The 24,272-nt window shown below is 39.8% G+C and overlaps 1 protein-coding gene across 3 annotated transcripts in view; it reads left to right on the plus strand.

Annotated features, from left to right (window-relative positions):
* The window catches only part of LOC130283893 (transmembrane protein 132D-like), a 1,207,099-nt gene that overhangs the window by 1,158,201 nt on the left and 24,626 nt on the right, over positions 1-24,272 (plus strand). For all 3 annotated transcript variants that reach the window (XM_056533602.1, XM_056533611.1, XM_056533592.1), the window contains exon 6: positions 19,006-19,211. In XM_056533602.1, coding sequence (XP_056389577.1) covers positions 19,006-19,211 — 206 coding nt within the window. The remainder of the gene's footprint in view (positions 1-19,005; positions 19,212-24,272) is intronic.

Here is a 24,272-nt window from a genome sequence, read left to right on the forward strand (position 1 = left end):
GCATGCGGAAATGCTCGAATTCTAAAAATATATCATTAATTAAACCGCACAGTCAATGGCGTACATGCAAAAAAAATTCCAAAGTCCAAAATAGTGTATTTTTGTCACTTTTTATATCATGAAAAAATTAATAAAAGGCGATCAACAAGTCCAATCAATACAAAAATGGTACCGCTAAAACTTCAAATCACGGTGCAAAAAATGAGCCCTCATACAAAATCAAACCTATATAAGTAGGGAATTATTTTAATCGTATGGACCTACAGAATAAAAAGAATGTGTCATTTTTACCGAAAAATTTACTGCGTAGAGACAGAAGCCCCCAAAAGTTACAAAATGGCGTTTTTTTTTTTTCAATTTTGTCTCACAATAATTTTTTTTCCGTTTCACCTTAGATTTTTGGGTAAAATGACTGATGTAATTACAAAGTAGAATTGGTGGCGCAAAAAATAAGCCATATTATGGATTTTTAGGTGCAAAATTGAAAGAGTTATGATTTTTAAAAGGTAAAGAGGAAAAAATGAAAGCACAAAAACAACAATCTACATGGCAGACCATATTAGACCCACTTAGGCTTGGTGGAGTCAATAATGAGCATTATTAGTTCACATGTGCCAGTCATTGACTCCACTAAATTTCAGGGCAGGTTCTGGGCACGTCTGAGAATATTGCTGGCATGAATAAGGACATCAGACAATTTACAGGGCATGTCAGATAAGATACACAGCTCATGCACTCTGTGAGGCACTTCACCAGCAAAATGTTAACTTTTTTGGATATAGGTTGGTGTCTCATGTCATACTATACATGTCCTTTATACATACTTAATACAATATAATGTGATAGGAGAACGAAGAGACAAGACGGCACTCACCAATCAGTGGGGTACTTTATTCTTCAGTTGTGAAAATTGCACCTTATCTTTACTTTGTAGAATTAAAATGATATCCAATTTAAACAGGTTTTATTTTACTTCTTTAAAAAAAATGATAACTTTTTATACAAAAATTTGCATGTTTAAAAATATCCTCTTCCAAGCCCTTATAACTTTTTTATTTTTCCGTATACATGGGAGGGCTCATTTATTCCACTGTGATCTGTCATTTGTGTTGGTACCATTTTTGTTTTGATGGGACTTTTTTTTATCTCTTTTTATAAATTTTTGTAGGGTATACAAAGTGACCAAAAATATGAAAAAATGGACTTTGGTATTTTTTTTACGCATACACCATTGACTGCACAGTGTTATTAACATTACAATTTTATAGTTTGGACATTTACACAAGTGGTGATGTTTTGTTTTATATTTGTTTACATATTTTTTATTTAACCCCTTAAGGACCAAGCCCATTTTGGCCTTAAGGACCAGACCAATTTTATTTTTGGATTTTTGTTTTTTCCTCCTCTCCTTCTAAAAATCATAACTCTCTTATATTTCCATCCACGGACCCAAATGAGGGCTTGTTTTTTGTGTCACCAATTTTACTTTTACCACTTTGTAATGACATCACTTATTTTACCATAAAATGTATGGCGCAACCAAACAAATTACTTATATGGGAAAATTTTAAAGAAAAACGCAATTTAGCAAATTTTGGAAGGTTTTGTTTTCACGCTGTACACTTTCCGGTAAAAATGATATGTTTTCTTTATTCTGTGGATCAATACCATTAAAATGATACCTATGATTACATGCTTTTCTATAATTGTACTGCTTAAAAAAATGCTCAAACCCTTTTAACAAAATTAGTATGCCCTATTTTGACCACCTATAACTTCCTCATTTTTCCGTATATGGGGCGATATGAGGGCTAATTTTTTGCGTCATGATCTGTAGTTTTTATCAGTACCACTTGTGCTTAGGTTTTACTTTTTTAAATGAAATTTTGAATAAAATGTGACAAAAAAGCAGCAATTTTTTACTTTTTTTATTTTTTTTTACGTTTACGCTGTTAACCATACGGGATAATTAACAATATATTTTAATAGTTCATACTTTTACACACACGGTGATACCAAATATGTGTATTAATAATTTTTTTAACGCTTTTTTGGTGGTAAAATGGGGAAAAACTGACGTTTTACTTTTTCTTGGGGGAGGGGATTTTTCAAATTTTTTGACTTTTTTATTTAACATTTTTTTTACACTTTTTATGTCCCTATAGGGGAATATTCATTGCAGTCAGTTGATTGCTAATACTGTGCAGTGCTATGTATAGGACACAGCACTGCTCAGTGTTATCGGTGATCTTCTGCTCTGGTCTGCTCGATCTCAGACCAAAGCAGAAGACCCCGGGAGACGGCCGGAGCAAGGTGAGGGGACCTCTGGCCGGCATGCTGGATGATTGGATCCCCACGGCAGCGCTGCGGGCGATCCGATCGTCCATTCAAACTACCGCAATGCCGCAGATGCCGTGATCTATATTGATCACGGCATCGGAGGGGTTAATGGCAGACATCCGCGCAATCGCGGATGTCTGCCATTACCGGTGGGTCCCTGGCTGCTGATATCAGCGGGGACCTGCCGGGCATGATGCGAGCACCGCTCCAGTGCTCGCGATCATGTCGGCGCGTAAATGTGCGTCATGGTGCACTAAGTACCACGTCACCATGACGTACATTTACGTCCATTGTCGTTAAGGGGTTAAAGGGGGTGAATTAAAATTTAGGGGTTAAATCCCAAGGGGGTTAAATCCCATTCATTAACTTGTTTTTTTTACTCTTTTCAGCTATTTTTTAGCCCATTAGGGGACTATTACATTCAAACCTAAGATTGCATAAACTGTTCAATGCTTTGCCATAGCATTGATCAATGTTATCAGTGCTCAATTGCTCCTGCCATCCATGTCTGATTGGAGCACAGGAGCCCTGATCAGATGGTGAGGAGGCAGGTAAGTACCCTCCCGCCATCCTCTCAGCTGATCGGGACACCGCAGTTTCACCACAGTGGTCCTGATCAGCACCGATGAGCAGCCAGGATTGTTTATTTTACATTTTAGATGCCACAATTAAATTTGATTGTGGTATCTAAGGGGTAAATGCCGGACATCACTGTGATGTCTGGCCTTAGCCATGGGTCCCGGCAGTTCATACCTGCTCCTGAACGTGCAACATAGAAGGGAAGCGGTCGCAGGGCGTTCATGTATGCTCTTTGTCCTTAAGAGGTTAATATTTTCATTTTTAGTGTACATTAAACTTTTTGATCACTTTGGGAGCTAAATGATCAAAAACAAATTCTGACTTTTTTATAATGTGACATTGTTTTTTTATTAACTTGATTATTTTATGGCTTCGGTCTATACGTACGTGTTAATACTAATTGTGTGTATGTTTTTATTGTTTTTTTTTATACCCTGTTCCAAATTCGTATGCAATTCTATTTAACTGGTTAACAACCAAGGACGTGTATACACGTCCTTGTGCCGTTAACGGGGTAAGGCGCGGGCACCCGACTTGAGCCCATGCCATACCAGCCAGCCCCCAGCGGATTCTTGAAGCTGAGGGCAGACGTTAATAGCCGACATGCGGTGTTCGCCGTGTCCAGCTATTAACCCTTTATTGGCGTCTAAGGGGAACTGTAAACATTCCCTGGTGGTCCAGTGGGTAGGATCACCCCCCCCCCGCATCTCTATCGTCGGGGGGGGGGGGGGAGGTTGTGATCCACTGCCGAGGTAGCTAGAGGGCTTACCTCTGTTCCTCTGCTGGTTCTGGCTCTTGCATTGATAAAACCTGGCTCAGCCTGGTTCAGGCTTTATCAATCGATTGCAGAGCACACAGATCAATATGGTTCTAAGGAACCACATTGATCTGTATGAGGAATCTAATGATTCCTCCTAAAAGTCCTACAAGGGGACTAATAAAGTGTAAAAAAAAAGTTTCATAAAAGTAAAAAAAAATACACACATTAACCCCTTCCTTATGAAAGGTTTAAAACAGACCCCTTTTCCCAAATTCCATATAAAAAATATAAAAACATAATCAAAATAAATATATGTGGTATTGCCGCATGCGTAGATGTCCAAATTATAAAAATATAATGTTTATTAAACCGCATGGTCAATGGCCTATGGGTAAAAAAAAATATTGATTGAAATAGCTTTTGATTTTAGTAAATATGCTGCAAACACAACAAATGACAATTTTCTGTTCTTTACAACCTATAAAGTGTTTTGAAACTTACCGTGCATAATAATTTGGAACAATGCATTGTAAGGTTATGTTTAAAAAAATACTGTTATCATTAGGAGGTTTGTTCAACAAAATTTGAATTGTATTCTTAATTGTTGATAACATGAGAATTATGCTGACTGTTATTTACATCAACTATTTTGGTAAATGAAAAAAATATTTGCATAATAATTAGGAACAGGGTGTATATACTCAAACAATGTGTAAGGTGAATATTCTTTTGTGTAACAACTATTTTATTTTTTTTAGGTTTTTTTAAAATAATTTTTTTTACATTTTATGTTTTAAAGACTTACTCAACACAATACCTTCTATCTGTTGCTCACTTGGTTTGTCATTCTTATCTCTGGAGGATTGTGTCCTCACTCTGCTTGACTCATCCTCCTCCCTAGTCTGCTGTGTTGTGCTGGGTCTCTTCATCCAATCACTGGACATCTCTGGTTTCATGCTGCCATCTGATAAGACAGGCATGAGCAAAGAGGAGTGCTAGCCCCACTCTCACTTGTACTTTGTCCCTGCCTGTACTTCAGCTTGGACAGAGATGATGCTGCAGCTGGACAGTATTATGTTCTGAATGATATGGGGACCCTAAGTGGTGCTTTTTTATAAGCCATGATTTCTATAAAAAGGAAATAACATTTTCTTATGAAGTATATTAGAAAGGTTAATGTTTTGCCAAGATGTACAACATATTAGGGTATGTTCACATTGTGGAATCACCGCTCACAGAATTCCATGAGATTCCGTCTGGCGATTTCCTCCCTCCTCTACACGGCACTGTGCCATCACCATTGACGGCTATGCAGTGCTCACGGAATTCTGCATAAATAATGAACATGTTCTCTTTGTTTTGATCAGACTTTTTGATAGCTTTTTCTTTATTTTTTTTATGGTATAAAAAGTTACCAAAAATATGCTATTTTGGACTTTTTTACGTGTACGCCATTAACTGTGCGGTTTAATTAACAATATAATATAAAAATTCTACTAGGAAAGCTTGCAGGATGGTAGTCACCGGGTCGCTTCTGTCCCAGAGAGGAGTGGCCCAGGCCAGAGCTTTACCTGAGAGCAGACTAACCAAGAAGGCCATCTTGGCACACTCTGTCAGAAACTGATCGGCCATCAGTTTGACATGCATGAAGCACTGGGCCGCTACCCCTGTTACGACTCATCCCCTCAGGCAGCCGAGGTATAACGTGGCACAGGAAGGTAGACGCATAGACAAAGTCAGGACAGGCAGAAGGTCAGGGCTGGCGGCAATGAAGCAAGGTCAGGTCACGTAGCAAGAAGGTCAGAAGGCAGGCGGCACAGAATCAAGGTCAGGATACGTAGCAAGGGGTCAGATACATGGCAAGGCAAGACACAGGTAAACACTTTATCTTAGGCAAACTAGACACAAAGATCTGGCAAGGATTATAGGAAATAGGGTCAAATGAGACTAACACCAATCAATGGGGCGCTGGCCCTTTAAATTTTAAAGAGCCAGCATGCATGCGCCCTAGGATGCGGGGACGCATATGCCGGCAGAAATGGGGAGCGGAGGAGACGGAACAGCCAGGAGGTGAGGGGAGACTCAGCAGTCGCATGCGTTCGCATCGCGGGATGCGAACCGCAGCGGCGCCGGCAGCAAGTCTGACCGCAGCGCTGTCTGTAACAGTACCTCCCTTAAGTCTGGTGCACTGGCCCTTTAAATTTTGAAGAGCCGATGCGCATGCATGCACCCTAGGTGGCGGGTACACATACACTGCCAGACATGGGGAGCGGAGGAGACTAAACAGCAAGGAGGTGAGGGGAAACCCGGCGTTCACATCGTGGCTCCGGCAGCAGGGACATGGATGCACTAGTACAGCGCTGTCTGTAACAGAAACCTTCTTTCCTCTAAACATAGAGGATGCCCTCTTGTTATAGATACAGTCCTGGGTATAAATAGATCATGGGAGAGATCTCTGTAAGGTCCTATGATATATTTCTACATAGTTATTAGGTCTCCCCTAAGTCTTCTTTTTTCCAAACTAAATAATAGTGTTGAGCGCGAATATTTGGAATGCAAATTTTTACCCTCGTGACGTCTCGTTTGCCTCCTCAACGAAAGTCTATGGGAAGGGGTGTGACCACTGTCACGCCCCCTTCCCGTAGACTTTGGTAGAGGGGGCGGGCGTGACATCACGAGGGGGTGGGCTAGATGTCACGAAGGGGCCGGGCGTGACTTCACGCCCGGCGGCCGCGAACACAGAAGCCCGCACACAGCGTTAAGAGTAATGAACTCCGGACGCTGTGAGCTGAGCTCCAAACTGCAGGGCAGCGCGCAATCCCTTTAAGTGAATATCGGCACTTCAAGACTGGACAATAATCCCTATGTGAATTTCATTACGAATTTTTGCATGGGAAGAAAAAGAGAACAAACATGGCGAATATGTCAATTTCACGAACATAGGACGAATATTTATCCATATATTACCGAAATATTGCGCATTTAAATATGGCCACGGCCGCTCATCACTACTAAATAACCCTAATTCTGATAATCTTTCTGGGTACTGTAGTTCTCTCATTCCCTGTATTACTCTGGTTGCCCATCTTTGAACCCTCTCCAGCTCCACTACATCTTTCTTGTATACTGGTGCCCAGTACAGTACACAATATTCCATGTGTGGTCTGACTAGCGATTTGTAAAGTAGTAGAATTATTTCCTTGTTTTTGAGCTTTTGAGGGTTTTTTTTTTTGCTTCCTGACACTGGTCACTAAAGGTAAATTTAACTGCTAACTAAAAATCCTAAGTCTTTTTTCATGTCAGTTGTCCCCAGTGTTTAACCATTTTAATACATAATCCCAGCCTGGATTTTTCCTCCCCATGTGCATAACCCTACATTTATCAGTGTTGAACCTCATTTTCCACTTCCCAGTGCAGGCATCTAACTAATTTAGATCTGTTTGTAGCAGTGCATTGTCCTCTATTGTGTTATCCACTTTACAGAGTTTAGCATCATCAGCAAAGATTGTTACTTTACTAGATAAACCTTCAAAAAGGTCATTAAGAAATATATTAAATAGGACCCCAAACTGACCCCTGTGGTACCCCACTAGTAACAGTCACCCACTCAGAATAAGTATTATTAATAACTGTCTCTACTTTTTTGGTTATTATCAATTTTTTCCATATTACATTTTTTTTCTCTGTAGCTTTTTAATGCGTCTTCACTGTCGTCTCGTTTTAGTAGCTTAAAGCTTTTTTTTTTTTTTTTGTTATTTATTGCCCCATCTATAGCATAGCATTGATCAGTGTTTTTGGCACTCAACTGCTTCTGCCTGGATCTCAGGCATGGAGCAGTCATTCGGCAATTGAACAATGAGGAGGCAGGTAGGGACCCTTCTCGTTACGGTACAGCTGATCGGGACACCGCGGTTTCACCATGGTGATCCCGATCAGCCTGACTCAGCTGACGGAAACACTTTTACTTTCACTTTAGAAGCGGCGATCAACTTTGATCACACAGGCATCACCGCGATCAATGATGTCCAGTATTAAGTGCGGCTCCCGGACGTTGATAGCCGCTGGGACCGACCCGTTAAATCACAGGAGCTGGCGCAGGACATAAATGTACGACCTGCATTGTTAAATATTAGCATTTTAAAATGAGCATGTAACTAAATATGTGGAAGGCAACAAGGCAGCATGGGAAGATGTGCAGCAGACAGACAATGATTTTTCAGCATGTCACAACAATCCAATCGGCCGATGAACAAGCATTTCCTCATTCGTTGGCTGACTGCTTCTATCAGAGGATGATATGAGCCTGTTCGGCTCCTAATAGCCCCATGCCATAAGGCCCTAAGACCTCCCAGTCTCACAGCCACCTGTATTAACCATAAAATTATCATGATGTCTGGAGTTTAAAATTTACATATTGTGAAAATACATGAAGCACATGTAGCACAGATAAAAGCTATTCAGATAAGTATCTAGCAGATGGTTTCATTTACAGCGAGTCTGTCAAGTCACTTCTTGTCATTATTATTACACTTTCCAGTAGTAACTTTGAATTTCCCGATTGTGCTGAAGGTTTAAGTGCAGCTTTAATGTTGTGCTCCTTGACAATTCAGCTCTAAAGGTAAATAACCAGTCATGTTATTCCAAATGTAAAACACAGGAACAAGATGATACAACTGCTGCTAACACAACACTGATCCTGTACAATAATGATTTGTTTGATAAACATTAACTTAAAGGGGTGCTCCAGTGGGAAAAAAAAATCAACTGGTATCAGAAAGTTAAACAGATTTGTAAATGTCTTCTATTTAAACATCTAAATCCTTCCAGTACTTATCAGCTGCTGTATGCTACAGAGGAAGTTGTGTAGTGCCTTCTGGTCTGACCACAGTGCTCTCTGATGACACCTTTGTCCATGTCAGAAACTGTCCAGAGCAGGATAGGTTTGCAATGGGGATTTGTTTTGCTCTGGACAGTTCCTGACATGGACAGAGGTGTCAGCAGAGAGCACTTTGATTAGAATGAAAAGAAATTCAAAAAGAACTTCCTCTGTAGTATAGAGCAGCTGATAAGTACAGGAAGGATTAAGATTTTTAAATAGAAGTATTTTACAAATCTTTTTAACTTTCTGACACAAGCTGATCATTAAAAAAAGTTGTTTGCCACCAGTGTACCCCTTTAATGGGCCTTACTGCAAGCAGCATGATTTAGCTACAGGTATGCTAAACTGTTTAGCTCTAAAACAGGAATCCTTAAAGGGGTTTTCTAGCACTATATGATCAATGGCCTATACGCCAATCAGCTGTTCAGAGCCCAAAACTACACTGTGAACAGGGTCAGAAGCATGTGCCACTCGTAGTATAGTAGTGGCATCAGGTCATTTCAGCTTAGCTCCAATTCATTTTTTAAGGGAGATGAGCTGTAGTAACATGACGCCACCACTTTAGAAGGAACAACACATAGCATCATTCATGATTTGTACATATTTCTGCCTTGGTTCCACTGCTAGTTTTTGGTTATCAAAAAGGCTGCAATAGTGACTAAAATATTATATTCAAACCAAGCCTCATAGATGTTTTCAGGATTTCTATGGTAAGATGATATGGCAATATATTGTTTACTTTTCACACTGCAAATCCTACCTTTGTGAAAAGACACAACCTTTTTAATTCATTAAACATAATTAATTACTAGAATCATTATAACCCTTGATGTCACTGTTAAATAAATATTTAGGGTACGTTCACACGTGTGGATTTACAGCGTATTTTATGCAGCAGATCCGCCGCTGAAGGACCTCTTTATGGTGCCCTTAAATGTGCCTGCTCGGAACGGCAATACGCCGCTCCGAGCAGACACACTGCTCAATGAGCTAGGCCGAGAGCTGCCGGGATGTGCGAGTATACCGCGCATGCACGTGGTGACTCGCACATCGCAGTGTGTCTGCTTGTAGTGGTGTATTGCCGCTCCGAGCAGGCACATATAAGACAGCATATATGAGGTCCTTCAGTGGCGGATCCGCAGCGAAATACGCTGCAAAAATCCGCACATGTGAACATACCCTTAGAGCTTCTTTAAATGTTTACATGGTATTTGCCATTACTATCTCATTGGGTAGGACCTTCAATAACTTGACCGTTCTTTTGCGGTAGTCTAAATCCACTTTCCTTTACAAGTTATGAGTGTCCTCTAGTTCTTATAAAGTCCTTGGATAGAATAAATTGTATGCCAGTGTTTTGTATTGCTCACACATACAGTATATTTATACATGTTAATGAATTTACCTGTAAGGCATCTTTTTTCTAAGCTGAAAAAGCTTGATTTGTAGCGATCTCAATATAAGCACAGCCTTCAATCCCATTTAATAATCTAGGCACCTGCCTATGAACCCTATAAATCTCTCATATTTAAACACCCTATAATCTTATTTTCTTTTGTGGCTGCTGTTTGACAATGAGCTTAGTTTATCTGTAACAGAAAACCCAAGTCTTTCTCTTGTTCTGTTAGCCACAGTTTTATTCCATGCAATGTATGTGCCCTAATATGATCACTGCGGCCTTGTCCATGTAGAACAATTACTGTTATGATGCAAATGTTTCTAAGAGATAAAAACAATAATGGCCCTGATTTACTAACAGTGGAGTGTAGTTTTCTTTGTGTTTTTTTTTCCCAACGTCCACAGTATTTACTAAGGTTTCCCTACATTATGCACTTTTCCCTACGTTTTGCTTTTTTACACATGCTCTGAACTCTGGGGTTTTCTTCAGCTCAAATCTACCACACATTCTGTGGAAACCTTAGTAAATATGTTGGGATTTTTCGAAAATGTCAGAGACACGCCCTCTTTCCTCAGCGATCACACCCTTTTTGAGTTTTCTCCGTAAAATGGAGAGTTGATCAGGTTTTTTTCAATATTGATGCAATTCTGGCACAGACAGAATTTCTGGCGCACAACCAGGCAAAACAGGTTGGGTTTATAATAGTAAATCAGGGCTAATATTTTGAGGAAAATAATTGATCCAATCAGGATACAACTTTAGTTTACGGTTGAAGGTAAATAAAATGGTCCAATCATTCGTCAAATTGTTAACAATTGTTATTACCTTCTGACATTTCCTTGAATTACATTACTAATAGGATGACATTTGCACTTGAAATAAGTCTATGAGAATTCTTTTTGTGTAAAAAGTAGTATTGCACTAAATAAGAGATACAAAATAACACTCTTGCATTTATGATACCTTTTAATATATAACTTGAATAAAATAAATTATGTTTAAAAAGCAAGCTACTAGATTAGGATGCTTTTTAACATCATTCCTTTTATTATGATTATCCATTAAAAGATTTTGTATCTGCAAGATTATTTTGCTATTTTTCTTTCTTTTAATAATGTAAACATTTATGGTATGCGCATAATGATTGGTTGGGAATTATGTATTAGTGGTTTGTTAAAAATGTAAAAGGCCATTCATGTGATTGATAGAACACTTTACTCAAAAGCCCAGAGGATTTTCCCCAGCACAGTAAAAGCTATGGTATTCCAGCCCTTTTCCTATTATTTATCACCTCTGTACCAGCTTGCATCTACCTACCTCATTTGACTGAAACTAGATAACGAGAACATGGCCTGGACTTGCTGGGACTCTTGCCATGTTAGGAAACACTCCATTTCAAGCCACATTTACAAATAGTTTTATATTTCAGCACTAGGGTACAAAATGGTATGTCCGGAATCATGATGGTTAGCCCTATTTAGCTATGTCATTATGCACATATGATTTACACCCTTTTATTGGTGACAGTTCCACTTTAACCCCTTAAGGACCCAGCCAATTTTCACTGTAGGACCTGGCCATTTTTTGCACATCTGACCGCTGTCACTTTAAACATTAATAACTCTGGGATGCTTTTACCTTTCATTCTGATTCCGAGATAGTTTTTTCGTGACATATTCTGCTTTATGTTAGTGGTAAAATTTTGTCGATACTTGCATCATTTCATGGTGAAAAATTCCCAAATTTGATGAAAAAATTGAAAACTTTGCATTTTTTTTAACTTTGAAGCTCTCTACTTATAAGTAAAATGAATATTCCAAATAAATTATATATTGATTGACATATACAATATGTCTACTTTATGTTTGCATCATAAAGTTGACATGTTTTTACTTTTGGAAGACATCAGAGGGCTTCAAAGTATAGCAGCAATTTTCCAAGGAATCACATTTGGCTTTTGAAAAGCAAATTTTGCTGAAATGGTTTTTTGGAGGCATGTCCCATTTAGGAAGCCACTATGGTGCCAGGACAGCAAAAAAAAAAAAAAAAACACATAGCATACTATTTTGGAAACTCCACCCCTCAAGGCACGTAACAAGGGTTCCATTGAGCCTTAACACCCCACAGGTGTTTGACGACTTTTCGTTAAAGTTGGATGTGTAAATGATTTTTTTTTCACTAAAATGCTAGCTTTCCCTCAAATTTAAAATGTTTACAAGGGGTAATAGGACAAAATGCCCCCCAAAATTTGTAACCCCATCTCTTCTGAGTATGGAAATACCCCATATGTGGACGTCAAGTGCTCTGCTGGCTGCACTACAATGCTCAGAAGAGAAGGAGCGCCATTGAGCTTTTGGGAAAAACATTGTTTGGAATGGAAGTCAGGGGCCATGTGCGTTTACAAAGCCCCCCGTGGTGCCAGAACAGTGGACCCCCCCACATGTGACCCCATTTTGGAAACTACACCCCTCACAGAATTTAATAAGGCGTGCAGTGAGTATTTACACCCCACTGGCGTTTGACAGATCTTTGGAACAGTGAGCTGTGGAAATGAAAAAAAATCTGTCAGACACCTGTGGGGCGTAAATGCTCACTGTACCCCTTATTACATTACATGAGGGGTGTAGTTTCCAAAATGGGGTTTCAAGTGGGTACTTCTTTTTTTTGCGTTTATGTCAGAACCGCTGTAAAATCAGCCACCTCTGTGCAAATCACCAATTTAGGCCTCAAATGTACACGGTGTGCTCTCACTCCTGAGCCTTGTTGTGCGCCCGCAGAGCATTTTACGCCCACATATGGGGTATTTCCATATTCAGGAGAAATTGTCTTACAAATTTTGGGGGTCTTTTTTTCCTTTTACCGATTGTGAAAATAAAAAGTATGGGGCAACACCAGCATGTTAGTGTACATTTTTTTTTCTTTTTTTACACTAACAAGCTGGTGTAGCCCCCAACTTTTCCTTTTCATAAGGGGTAAAAGGAGTGAAAGAGTAAAAGCCCCCAAAATTTGTAGTGCAATTTCTCCCGAGTACGGAAATACCCCATATGTGGCCCTAAACTGTTTCCTTGAAATACGACAGGGCTCTGAAGTGAGAGAGCGCCATGCACATTTGAGGACTAAATTAGGGATTGCATAGGGGTGGACATAGGGGTATTCTACGCTAGTGATTCCCAAACAGAGTGCCTCCAGCTGTTGCTAAATTCCTAGCATGCCTGGACACTCAGTGGCTGTCCGGAAATGCTGGGAGTTGTTGTTTTGCAACAGCTGGAGGCTCCGTTTTGGAAACACTGCCATACAATACGTTTTAAATTTTTATTGGGGGGGGGACAGTGTAAGGGGGTGTATATGTAGTGTTTTACCCTTTATTATGTGTTAGTGCAGTGTAATGTAGTGTTTTTAGGGTACATTCGCACTGGCGTGTTACTGTGAGTTTCCCGCTAGTAGCTTGCGCTGCGGCAAAAAATTTGCCGCAGCCAAAACTTGAAGCAGGAAACTTACTGTAAACCTGCCCGTGTGAATGTACCCTGTACGTCCACCTGCCAGCATGTACTGATCGCCGAAGGGCATGATGAGAGATGTAGTTATGCAATAGCTGGAGGTACACAACTACAACTCCCAGCATGCCGAGACAGATGTTTGGACATGCTGGGATTTGAAGTTTTGCAACATCTGGAGGGCTACAGTTTTAGAGAACACTGCAAAGTGATCTCCAAACTGTGGTCCTCCAGCTGTTGCAAAACTACAAATCCCAGCATGCCCAGACAGCAAACAGCTGTTTGGGCATGCTAGGAGTTGTAGTTTTGCAAGATCTGGAGGAATACCGTTTAGAGATCACTGTATAGTGGTCTCTAACTGTAGCCCTCCAGCTGTTGCAAAACTACATATTCCAGCATGCTCAAACAGCTGTCTGGGCATGCTGGGAGTTGTAGTTTTGCAACATCTGGAGGGTTAAAGTTAGAGACCACTGTATAATGGTCTCAAACTGTACCCTCCAGATGTTGCTAGGCAACTCACCGGCTTCCATCGGATCCAGCAGCACGTCATTGCCGCCCGCTGATCTCCGTCACCCGCTGCCTCCGACGCTCGCCCGGATCGGTAAGTGGATCTTCGGCGCCGGTCCCCGTCGTTTCCCCGTTCTGCCCCGCCTATTGTGGGTGGGCAGGACGGGGAAAACGAAAGTTAACCCCCCCGCCCCGATCTGCTATTGATGGTCGCGTCTAGACCACCAATAGCAGGGATAGGAGGGCTGGCACCCCTGCCACCTCACTCCTATCCCTTCAGGGGAATCGTGGGTGTCTTAGACAACTGTGATCCCCCTTATATTCCGGGTCACCATAGACCCGTAATGACCCGGAATCGCCCAAATCACAAGTGTGAATTCACTTGTGACTTGCCACGATCGCCGACATGGGGGGGTCTAATGACCCCCCTGGGCGTTTGCACGGGATGCCTGCTGAATGATTTCAGCAGGAATCCTGGTCCGATCCAGCCTAAATAACGATCCATTGTTACTGGCCCTCCCCAGCCTAAATAACGCCAGCCTGTTACCGCCTAGGCCCAGAAGCGCCATTTTTGACGCTCCGGGCCTGTTGGTACTGGCTCTTCCCGGCACCCCTGTGGTGGTGGGTACCGGGGTAATAATTGGGGGTTAGCGCTAGCTGTTTTTGGGGGCTAATGCTAAACCCTGGCTTAGTAATGGATTCAATCAATAAGACCGGCTTCCACTACTAAGCTTGAAAATTCAATAAAAAAAAAAACCATAACATTGGAAAAATTATTTTATTTAAAAAAACACTCCCCCACAGCCCTTGTTAACCATTTTATTAAAAGAAAAAAAAATAATCCGCCGTAATCCATCAAATCCGGAGTAATCCTCTGCAAACACGGATCTGAAACGAGAAGAAAAAAAAACACAAAAAATTGGTTATGTTATTTTTGGCGCTGTCCGCTGGGGAGAGCACCCATGATGCAATGTCTACCGAAACAGGGAGCCACCAATTGGTGCAAAACTACAACTCCCAGCATGCCCAGACAGCCTTTGGCTGTCTGGGCATGCTGGGAGTTGTAATTTAGCAACAGCTGGAGTCTCCCTGTCTGGGTAGACACTGCCAGAAGGGTCTCTTCCCATTATCCAAAACGGACAATGTGAACAGAGCTTCAGACTAGCCTGAATCCTGTCTGTAGCTCCGCCTTCTAATGATGTCATCACTAGGGCGGAGCTACACGGACCTGCTCGAGGGAAGTAAGCGGACTTCGTCTTCTGTATACACTATATACAGCTATCTATAGATAGCTGTATATAGTGTATAACGCAAAAAGGGTTAACCCACACTGTCCAGCAGTGTAAGTTAACTCTTTCCTTGCTGGGCTTGCACATAGCGCACAGCTCAGCAAGGGGTTAAGTGAGCCAGCAATGTGTATACTGTATACACATTGCAGGCTCACTGTACGTTCTTGCTGGGCAGTAGACATACGATGTATACCTACGGCTCAGCGTCAGCTGTTCTCCCGGCCCTGTAGCCCTGAGAACAGCTGATCCCGACATTCACATCAGGAGAATCGCAGCGGGTGTCAGGAGTAGTGACATCCCTGGGATCTGTCCCTTACTGCAGGTACTAATACTCCCAACATGGAGCACACTCTGCTCCATGCTGGGAGGAGCTGTAGTACCTGCATTAATAGACATATCGCAGTGAGTGTAACTTCTGACACCCACTGCGATCTGTCTATTAATGCAGGTACTACAGCTCCCAGCATGGAGCAGAGTGTACTCCATGTTGGGAGTAGTAGTACTTGTAGTAAAGGAAAGATCACTGCGGGTATCACTCGCGTATAAATGTATGGATACGGCAGCCACTCTCCTATGGTCCCCTGCACGGCCGTATATATACACATATTCCTATTTCTCACAGAGAGCTGTGATTAGGTGGAACCATCTGGCCAATCACAGCTCTGCGGGAAATATGAATATGTTTATATATACGTGAGTGCAGGGGACCATAGAAGAGCTGCCGCCGCATCTATACATTATACAAGAGGATCGCAAGGGACCCCGGCGATCTGTCAATTAGTACAGGTAACTACTACTACCATCATGGAACAGTGTGTTCCATGCTGGGAGTAGTAGTACTACCTAAAAAATGTAAAAACAAAAAGTGAAAAACACGCACACAATACATTTTTATTATTGTCGGCTACATTTTTACTGCTTTACCCGCTCACATAAATTGATCCCTGTTTCAAAATTAATAAACATTTCATAATAGAAAAGATACATTTCGTTAGATACAATTTTTTCCATCACTACTGTATCTTTTTTATTATAAATTTTTTATGGTACCCTATGAAATTTTAATAAAAAAAGGTATCTCCATATTTTTTTAGGATCGTTAAAGTAAAAAAAAGAATAAAAACATTTACCGAATGTACCCGAATACTGAATGTATCCGAAAAATCAAACCGAACACCCGAATACCGAATGTATCCGAAAAATCAAAACCGAAAATATTACCGAACCAAAATTTTTTTCCAAAACGAAAAAACGAAACGAAAATGTTTCTAGTGTACAAGTCTAGTATATATTAATTATATAACAAACGGGTGCTCAAAGTGAATTTAAAACTGCATGCACCATATGCTCATTGTTTGCATATTGTCAGATGGAGCATTCACTCTCTGTATATATTAGAAGTGGGAATATTATATATTATCCCACTTAATTGGCATAAGTGACATGCACTTAAAAACAACAAATGCCACCTCTACATGTTTCAGTGAATCATTACCATCATCAGGAGGTGCTTAAATTCACTTTGAGCACCCGTTTGTTATATAATTAATATATACTAATAAAAGTTATGTTTTAAGGGATCCCACTATATAGGGATATCTGTACCCCGGGCCATGTGCTCAGGGGTAATTGTGTTCTATACTGATCCTGTATTGTGAATGGCGTGAACGTAAAAAAAAAAAAAAAAAAAAAAACGGAAAATTGCTGCTTTTTGTCACATTTTATAAAAAATTTAATTTATAAAAAATGTATACAAGTTTTATATGCACTAATGTGGTATCAATAAAAAGTACAGATCATGGCACAAAACATGCGCCCTCATACCGCCACTTATATGAAAAAATGAAAAATTTATAGGTCGTCAAAGTAGAAGGATTTTAAACATACTAATTTGGTTAAAAAGTTTGCGATTTTTTTTAAGCGCAACAATAATAGAAAAGTATGTAATTATGGGTAACATTTTAATTGTATTGACCCGCAAAATAAAGAACAAGAGTAATTTTTACCGTAAATTGTACAGCGTGAAAACGAAACCTTCTAAAATTTGCAATTATGAGGTTTTCTTTTTAATTTCCCCACACAAATAGTATTTTTTGGGTTGCACCATACATTTTATGGTAAAATGAGTGATGTCACAAAAAACAAGCCCTCATACTGGTCTGTGGATGAAAATATAAAAGAGTTACGATTTTTAGAAGACGAGGAGGAAAAACGAAAATGCAAAAATAAAATTGGGCTGGTCCTTAAGGTCAAAATGGGCTTGGTCCTTAAGGGGTTAAAGGAGTAGTCAGGCAAAAATATATATTTATTTCTAAATCAATCATATTAAAAGTTGTACATCGTTGTAACATACTCCAATTAGCTGAGATGTCAACTTTTTCCTAGCCACTATATGCTTACCTACCCTGGGAAGCTTTGTAGTTCAGATAGTTTTTTTTTTTTTTTTTTCACGTCGTCTGCATTCTGCTTCTGTTCCCCCTTTCCTCTTTTCACAGATGACATGTAATCCCAATCCTGTGCTCTGAGGGTTTAGCATGACTACTCAAGACAGCTTCCTGAGCTGATGTCAGCTGCCCCAACTCTGGTAGGAGCACTTTATCACTCTGATAGGCTAATAGAAGGTGCAGTTGTTACATGGAGATGCCAGAGCAGTGTAAACCACTAAAAAATCTTAGAAAGGAAATTCTGGCACCATCTGCTTCTTTTTTTTAAATGCTCTTAAAGTTTATTCACATCTGATTATGTTACATGCAAGATGCCTTTGCGCTTACTGCCTACTTGTCTCGGGATTCCCTTGTCTCTTTTTTTATTATTATTTGCTTGGTCCATGTGCACAGCAACAAGCTTGAGTTTGGCCCTGCACTGATACAATTAACCGGTAAACAGATTCCATTGAAGTAACATGTAGACAATGAAGGGAAGGGAAAGGGAATAATGGGAGGAAATTTCGGCACTGGGCTGGGAGACTCTGAGGGAGAAATGCATCATGGTAATTGTAGTCATTTAGCAGGTACAGATAAGGAAGTGGACTACATTCTGTTTCTACAGAAATAAAGACAAAAAAAGAGAAAATGTGCACCTAGTGCAATGTGTTAAGATATCAGTGTAACAAAAGTGCCTAGGATTGTACTTTCCTAGGTGTGCTGCGCTCAGAGCACAACACCTATGAAGACCTCAATTATCACAATGGGACATGCTGCTGTAGTTCATCCGGTGGAGGCTTGGCTCTCCCTGTAAATAGCACTTAAATGGTAGAAGGAAAAAAGGAATTCCCTTTTTAGAACAATACCAGATGCCTTAGCTCCTGTTTATACCAGAAGACCAGCGCTGTGGAAAGTTCAATTTATCCTTCTACCATTTAAGTACATTGTGTTTCTTGGAGAGACAGCAGAAAGGGTGCTAAAGAAGTTATTCTGTTTTCAGTAAAATCACATGAGCATGTTTATCAAGAATTTACACAAGTATTTATTTAATTTTTTTATGGATTGTCGGACAACCCCTTTAAGCCCTAACATGTGGAGAATTAAATCTTTGAACATGGTTAAACATTAAAGAGTTCAGAGCGTAAATAAAATGAAACACATAAATCTCGATGTCTCTTTTCCCTCTTTTCTCCACAAGTGATTAGTAACTGTTATTTCATTAGAACTGTTGTCTTATATGTTGATTTCTTCAAGGCTCTGGGAGAAACTATTCATTGCTTTGTAAAGCATCCCTGGAGGTTTATAAGGCAATGAACTTGTTCTTTTTCCCTTTTACAGGTTTCAGACCGCTGTGACTATGTCTTTGTAAATGGAAAGGAAATGAAAGGAAAGGTTAATGCCAATGTGAATTTCTCCTATCAACATTTCAAGTTTTCACTAGAAATGACAGTGTGGGTCCCTCGGCTTCCTCTGCTGATAGATGTGTCTGACACTGAATTAAATCAGATCAAAGGTTGGAGGGTTCCCATAATGGCAAATAAGAGGTGGGTGCAGCATTATTGTGCTTAACATCAATTTGTACAAGTCCTTAACCTGTGAAATCAATTGTTTCCGGCGCTCAAGATAAACATGAACAGAAGACTGCTAAATGGGTTCTTACTATTGATTGTGTTAGCTAAGGATTAATAGTGTCTCCTAACCTTTCAATGGTCATATGTAAGAACAGCTCCTGTTATACATGGCTGTCATATAATTCTGCTGAACAGTTAATGTAGAATTCAAGGTAATCTCAAGAATGGATGTAAAGAATTCCATTTCATTTCACCATACACATGGAAAACACTGCAATCCCCATTACAGAATGTTGAAACCTGCCTTAAAATTCGCTTAAAGAAAATCAAAGCAATACTATCTTCATGTCAGGAGTAATTGATATGTTTTTTTCAAATTGATATGGTTATGTTTTGATAAAACATTTTGCTTTTTGAGAGTGCTAAATGATTCAGGGTAAACTGAAGCTTTTATTTTTTTAATTTTATTCTAGGCTAAGAAAGTCATACACAAGAAGAGCATCTATACAGATGTGTCATGTTTGCATCTATATTCTGATTGGCAGCAAATCAACTGTTAGAACCAGTTCTAATAGTCTATTATATAAAAGTAGTAACTTACTGGAGTGATGTGGTATAGGACAATTTATACCCTATACAAAGGATATGGGATAAGTTTCTGATGGCGGGGGGGGGGGGGGGGGGTCCGACTGCTGGGACCTCCCATGATCTCCTGCCTGGCACCCAGCTCTCCTCGTGCACAAAGCAATCTGTGCATGAGAATGAGGGTGTTCCCAGTTGCCTTTTGCCAGGTTATATTGGCAGCCATAAATGTAGCTTTAAAGATGGTACTCTGGTTAATAAACTCTTTTGTAAGATCTGCCTGGGGGGCGGGGGGGGGGGGGGTAAAAACAGGCGGGGGGGGTAAAAACAAAAACAACTCTCTCATAACTCTCTCTTTTTTTGCTCCTGCACTGGCATCAGAATCACATAAGCCAGTCCTGGGTTTGGGTAATTCAACCTGACCTAATGTTTGAATGACCGCCCATGTGATGTTATGTCACCCAAACCTAAAGCACCAGACACCGCAGCGCAAGAGTTCGGAAGATAAGAGAGTTTTTTTTTTTAACTACCCCCCCTCCACAAGCAGATTTTACAAAGGGTTTATTCACACGATTACCCCTTTAACCCCTTAAGGACGCAGGGTTTTTCAGTTTTTGCATTTTTGTTTTTTCCTCCTTACCTTTTAAAAATCATAACCCTTTAAATTTTCCACCTAAACATCCATATTATGGCTTATTTTTTGCGTCACCCATTCTACTTTGCAGTGACATTAGTCATTTCACCCAAAAATCCATGGCGAAAGGGAAAAAAAATCATTGTGCGACAAAATCGAAGAAAAAAAAAAATTTTGTAAATTTTGGGGGCTTCCGTTTCTACGCAGTGCATATTTTGGTAAAAATTACACCTTATTATTCTGTAGGTCTATACGGTTAAAATGGTACCATAGTTATATAGGTTTAATTTTGCCGTACTTCTGGAAAAAATCATAACTACATGCAGGAAAATGTATACGTTTCAAAATGTCCTCTTCTGACCCCCTATAACTTTTTTATTTTTCCATGTGCATAGTGGTATGAGGGCTATTTTTTTGTGCCGTGATCTGACGTTTTTATCAGTATCATTTTTGTTTTGATCTGACTTTTTGATCACTTTTTATTCATTTTTTAATTGTATAAAAAGTGGCCAAAAATCAGCTTTTTTGGACTTTGGATTTTTTTTACATGTACGCCATTGACCTTAATTAATTATGTATTTTGATAGATTGGACATTTACGCATGCGGCGATACCACATATGTTTATTTTTATTTACACTGTTTGATTTTTTTTATGAGAAAAGGGGGGTGATTCAAACTTTTATTAGGGAGAGGGTTAAATGATCTTTATTAACACTTTTTTTTCACTTTTTTTTTGCAATGTTATAGCTCCCATAGGGACCTATAACACTGCACACACTGATCTTTTGACCCACATAATAAAGAAAACATGTAATTTTACTGTAAATTGTACAGCATGAAAACAAAACCTTCCAAAGTTTGCAAATTTGTTCAAAGTTTCTTTTCAATTTCGCCCACACATATAGTATTTTTTTTTTATTTGCCATACATTTTATGTTAAAATGAGTGCTGTCATTTCAAAGGACCACTGGTCATGCACAAAACAAGCCCTTATACTTGTCTGTGGATGGAAATATAAAAGAGTTATGATTTTTAAAAGGTGAAGAGGAAGAAACGAAAATGCTAAAAAATAAAAAAATTGGCTGCATCCTTAAGGCCAAATTGGGCTGTGTCTTTAAGGGATTAAACAGAAGTAATTTAAAAATCTTTTTAACTTTCCAGTGGAGCACCCCTTTAAGAGGTGTGCCCCACTTAACACGTGGTGCATCTTACTCCAGTGTAATTTCAATCAAGCCCAGCATGTGAAATGTTTGTCTTAGTACATTCCCCATTTGCACTGTAGCTAAAGGTCATATATACAGTGCTCTGTTTAGCCATACCATTAAAACTACTGGCAAGTAAAGTAAATAAAATGGATCAATCAGCCCTTGAAGTTATTGTGTATCATACACTATGATTTATAATAATATATATGTACCTCACATGATATTATGTGTGGCCTATTGATTTAGGTAGTGTTGCAATGATAGCATTACAGAGTTTCTTATTGACACACAGATTTAGCAGTCAAGGACTTCCCAAAAAAAATAAAACAATGAGTTACAAAATTCTAAAAATCTTTTTTTTTTTTAAAGAAATGAATGATAGGAAGAGAGAAAAATTTGAAAAATCATTGTCAGATATACCAATCTTTCTGAAATAAAAACTGTCTGACTTGCCCATATAACCAATCACAGCTCAGCTTTAGTTCTACCAGAGCAATTTATCAATTTAAGAAATTAATGTTGAGTTGTGATTGGTTGTTATGGGCAAGATAGCTTTTTGTTAACAAAAAATACTTTTGACAGTTTCCCTGCCCTGTTTTCTTTCTTTGAGCACGTTATGCAGAACTAGAGGGAGTCCATCCTGTCCTTCATTTTACATTACATTTGCATAAACCTTTCATAGGAAAACAATAGTTGTGGAAAACTGCTGATTAAAGTAGCAAAACATACAGTTTACCAATCCAAAGAACACTATTTGGAAGCTATTAGCACAGACAGTCAATTGCATATCTCTCCTGGGTATAATTATACCAAATGTGTACTGTGTTAAATGATTCAGGCAATAATAGCCCAAGGAGGAGGGTTGTCTTGTTTATTTTTGTATGTTTTTCATCTTTTATTTATTATGTATTGTTTATATGCAACTTTTGTAGCTGTTTCTTCTTGACTTTCTAATACTTGACTTCTTGACTTTTAAGTTCTTATTTTCTTGACTTTAAGTTCTTAATTTTTTTAGCACTGACAGCATGCATACTTTTTGTAACACTTGTGTTGTTATCTAAAGCTTGGTCCTTTTTTGTTACCAAACCCTTTTCCCACTTGTGTTACTATGCACATATAACACTGATTATCTGGTTATGATAAAACAGGAAATCATTAGAGAATTGACCAAGGAGACCTAAATAAATCTATTAGTCTGAAAGTAGTAGTTCCATTAGCGGTGGCATCTCCAGCATTCATATTTAGGGGGGGGGGGGGGGGCACATGGGGGGGCAATTTTAAAACGTGTGTGCTTGTATATACAGTGACCCCCCGACTTACGATGTCCCCGACATATGATCACTTCAACATACGATGGCCTCTCAGAGCCCATCGTATGTTGAAGGCAGCATTGACATATGCAGCAACTGACAGATAGTTGTTTAATGTGCCCCGTGTGCCCCGTTCTGCCTCCTGTTACTCACATGCTGTCCTGCTAACTCACGCAGGCTTCCACTGTGAGCTCCGTGTAAGCCCCGCCCCCCCAGTGCAGCCATAGCCAATAGCCTGCAGCATCTTGCTGCAGGCATCCAATGAGCTGCTGGCTGCTCTCCCCTTCCTTTCCTATAGGGCTGTAGGGCAGGATCGTAATGGAGGACATTCTGTCCCCCCGAAGGTATTTAAAGAACTGTACAGTACTGTATGCGATGTCACACATCACATACAGTACATATACACACTATACACCCCATACATCAATGTTTCCCTATCAGTGTGCCTCTAGCTGTTGCAAAACTATAACTCCCAGCATGCCCAGACAGTCAATGGCTGTACATGCATGCTGGGAGTTGTAGTTGTGCAACAGCTGGAGGCACCCTGGTTTGTTAAACACTCCCCATACACTCCACATACAATGGTCATCCCAGAACCAATTAGCAGTTTCCCATAGATATATGTATTCAACATACAATGGTTCCAAGGCCCCAGAACCAATTACCATTTTTACATAGACATATGTACTCGACATATGATGTTTTCAACATATGATGGTTCTCCTGGAACCAATTAATATCATATGTTGAGGGACCACTGTATATATATATATATATATATATATATATATATATATATATATATATTTAAAAAAAAAAAATATATATATATATATATATACATACACACACACACACACACACACATATATATATATATATATTTGTGATCGGGGCTCCATACGTGTACTAGTGACAGGAAAGATTGCCTACATACCTATACAAGATCTTACCCTAGCATAGCGGTCTGAGTTGTGCCATAACCGCGCAATGAGGGCACGCCTATAGAGGGCATGCACTATAGTGAAGGAATAAGATAAGGGAGGGTTGGGAGGGTTCCACAAACGACACGTGCTCCGCCCCTGTAGGAGAGGGGAGAGTTATATACACACGCCCCCACCTGTTCCCAATGAGCCCCACCTGGAAGTGCAGGGAGCAATAATTACTTCCGCCCCTCGCACAAACACAGCCCATCAGGCTTTATACTTGTGATCGGGGCTCCATACGTGTACTAGTGACAGGAAAGATTGCCTACATACCTATACAAGATCTTACCCTAGCATAGCGGTCTGAGTTGTGCC

Source organism: Hyla sarda, chromosome 1 (assembly GCF_029499605.1).
Source record: "Hyla sarda isolate aHylSar1 chromosome 1, aHylSar1.hap1, whole genome shotgun sequence".
Lineage (NCBI taxonomy): Eukaryota > Metazoa > Chordata > Amphibia > Anura > Hylidae > Hyla > Hyla sarda.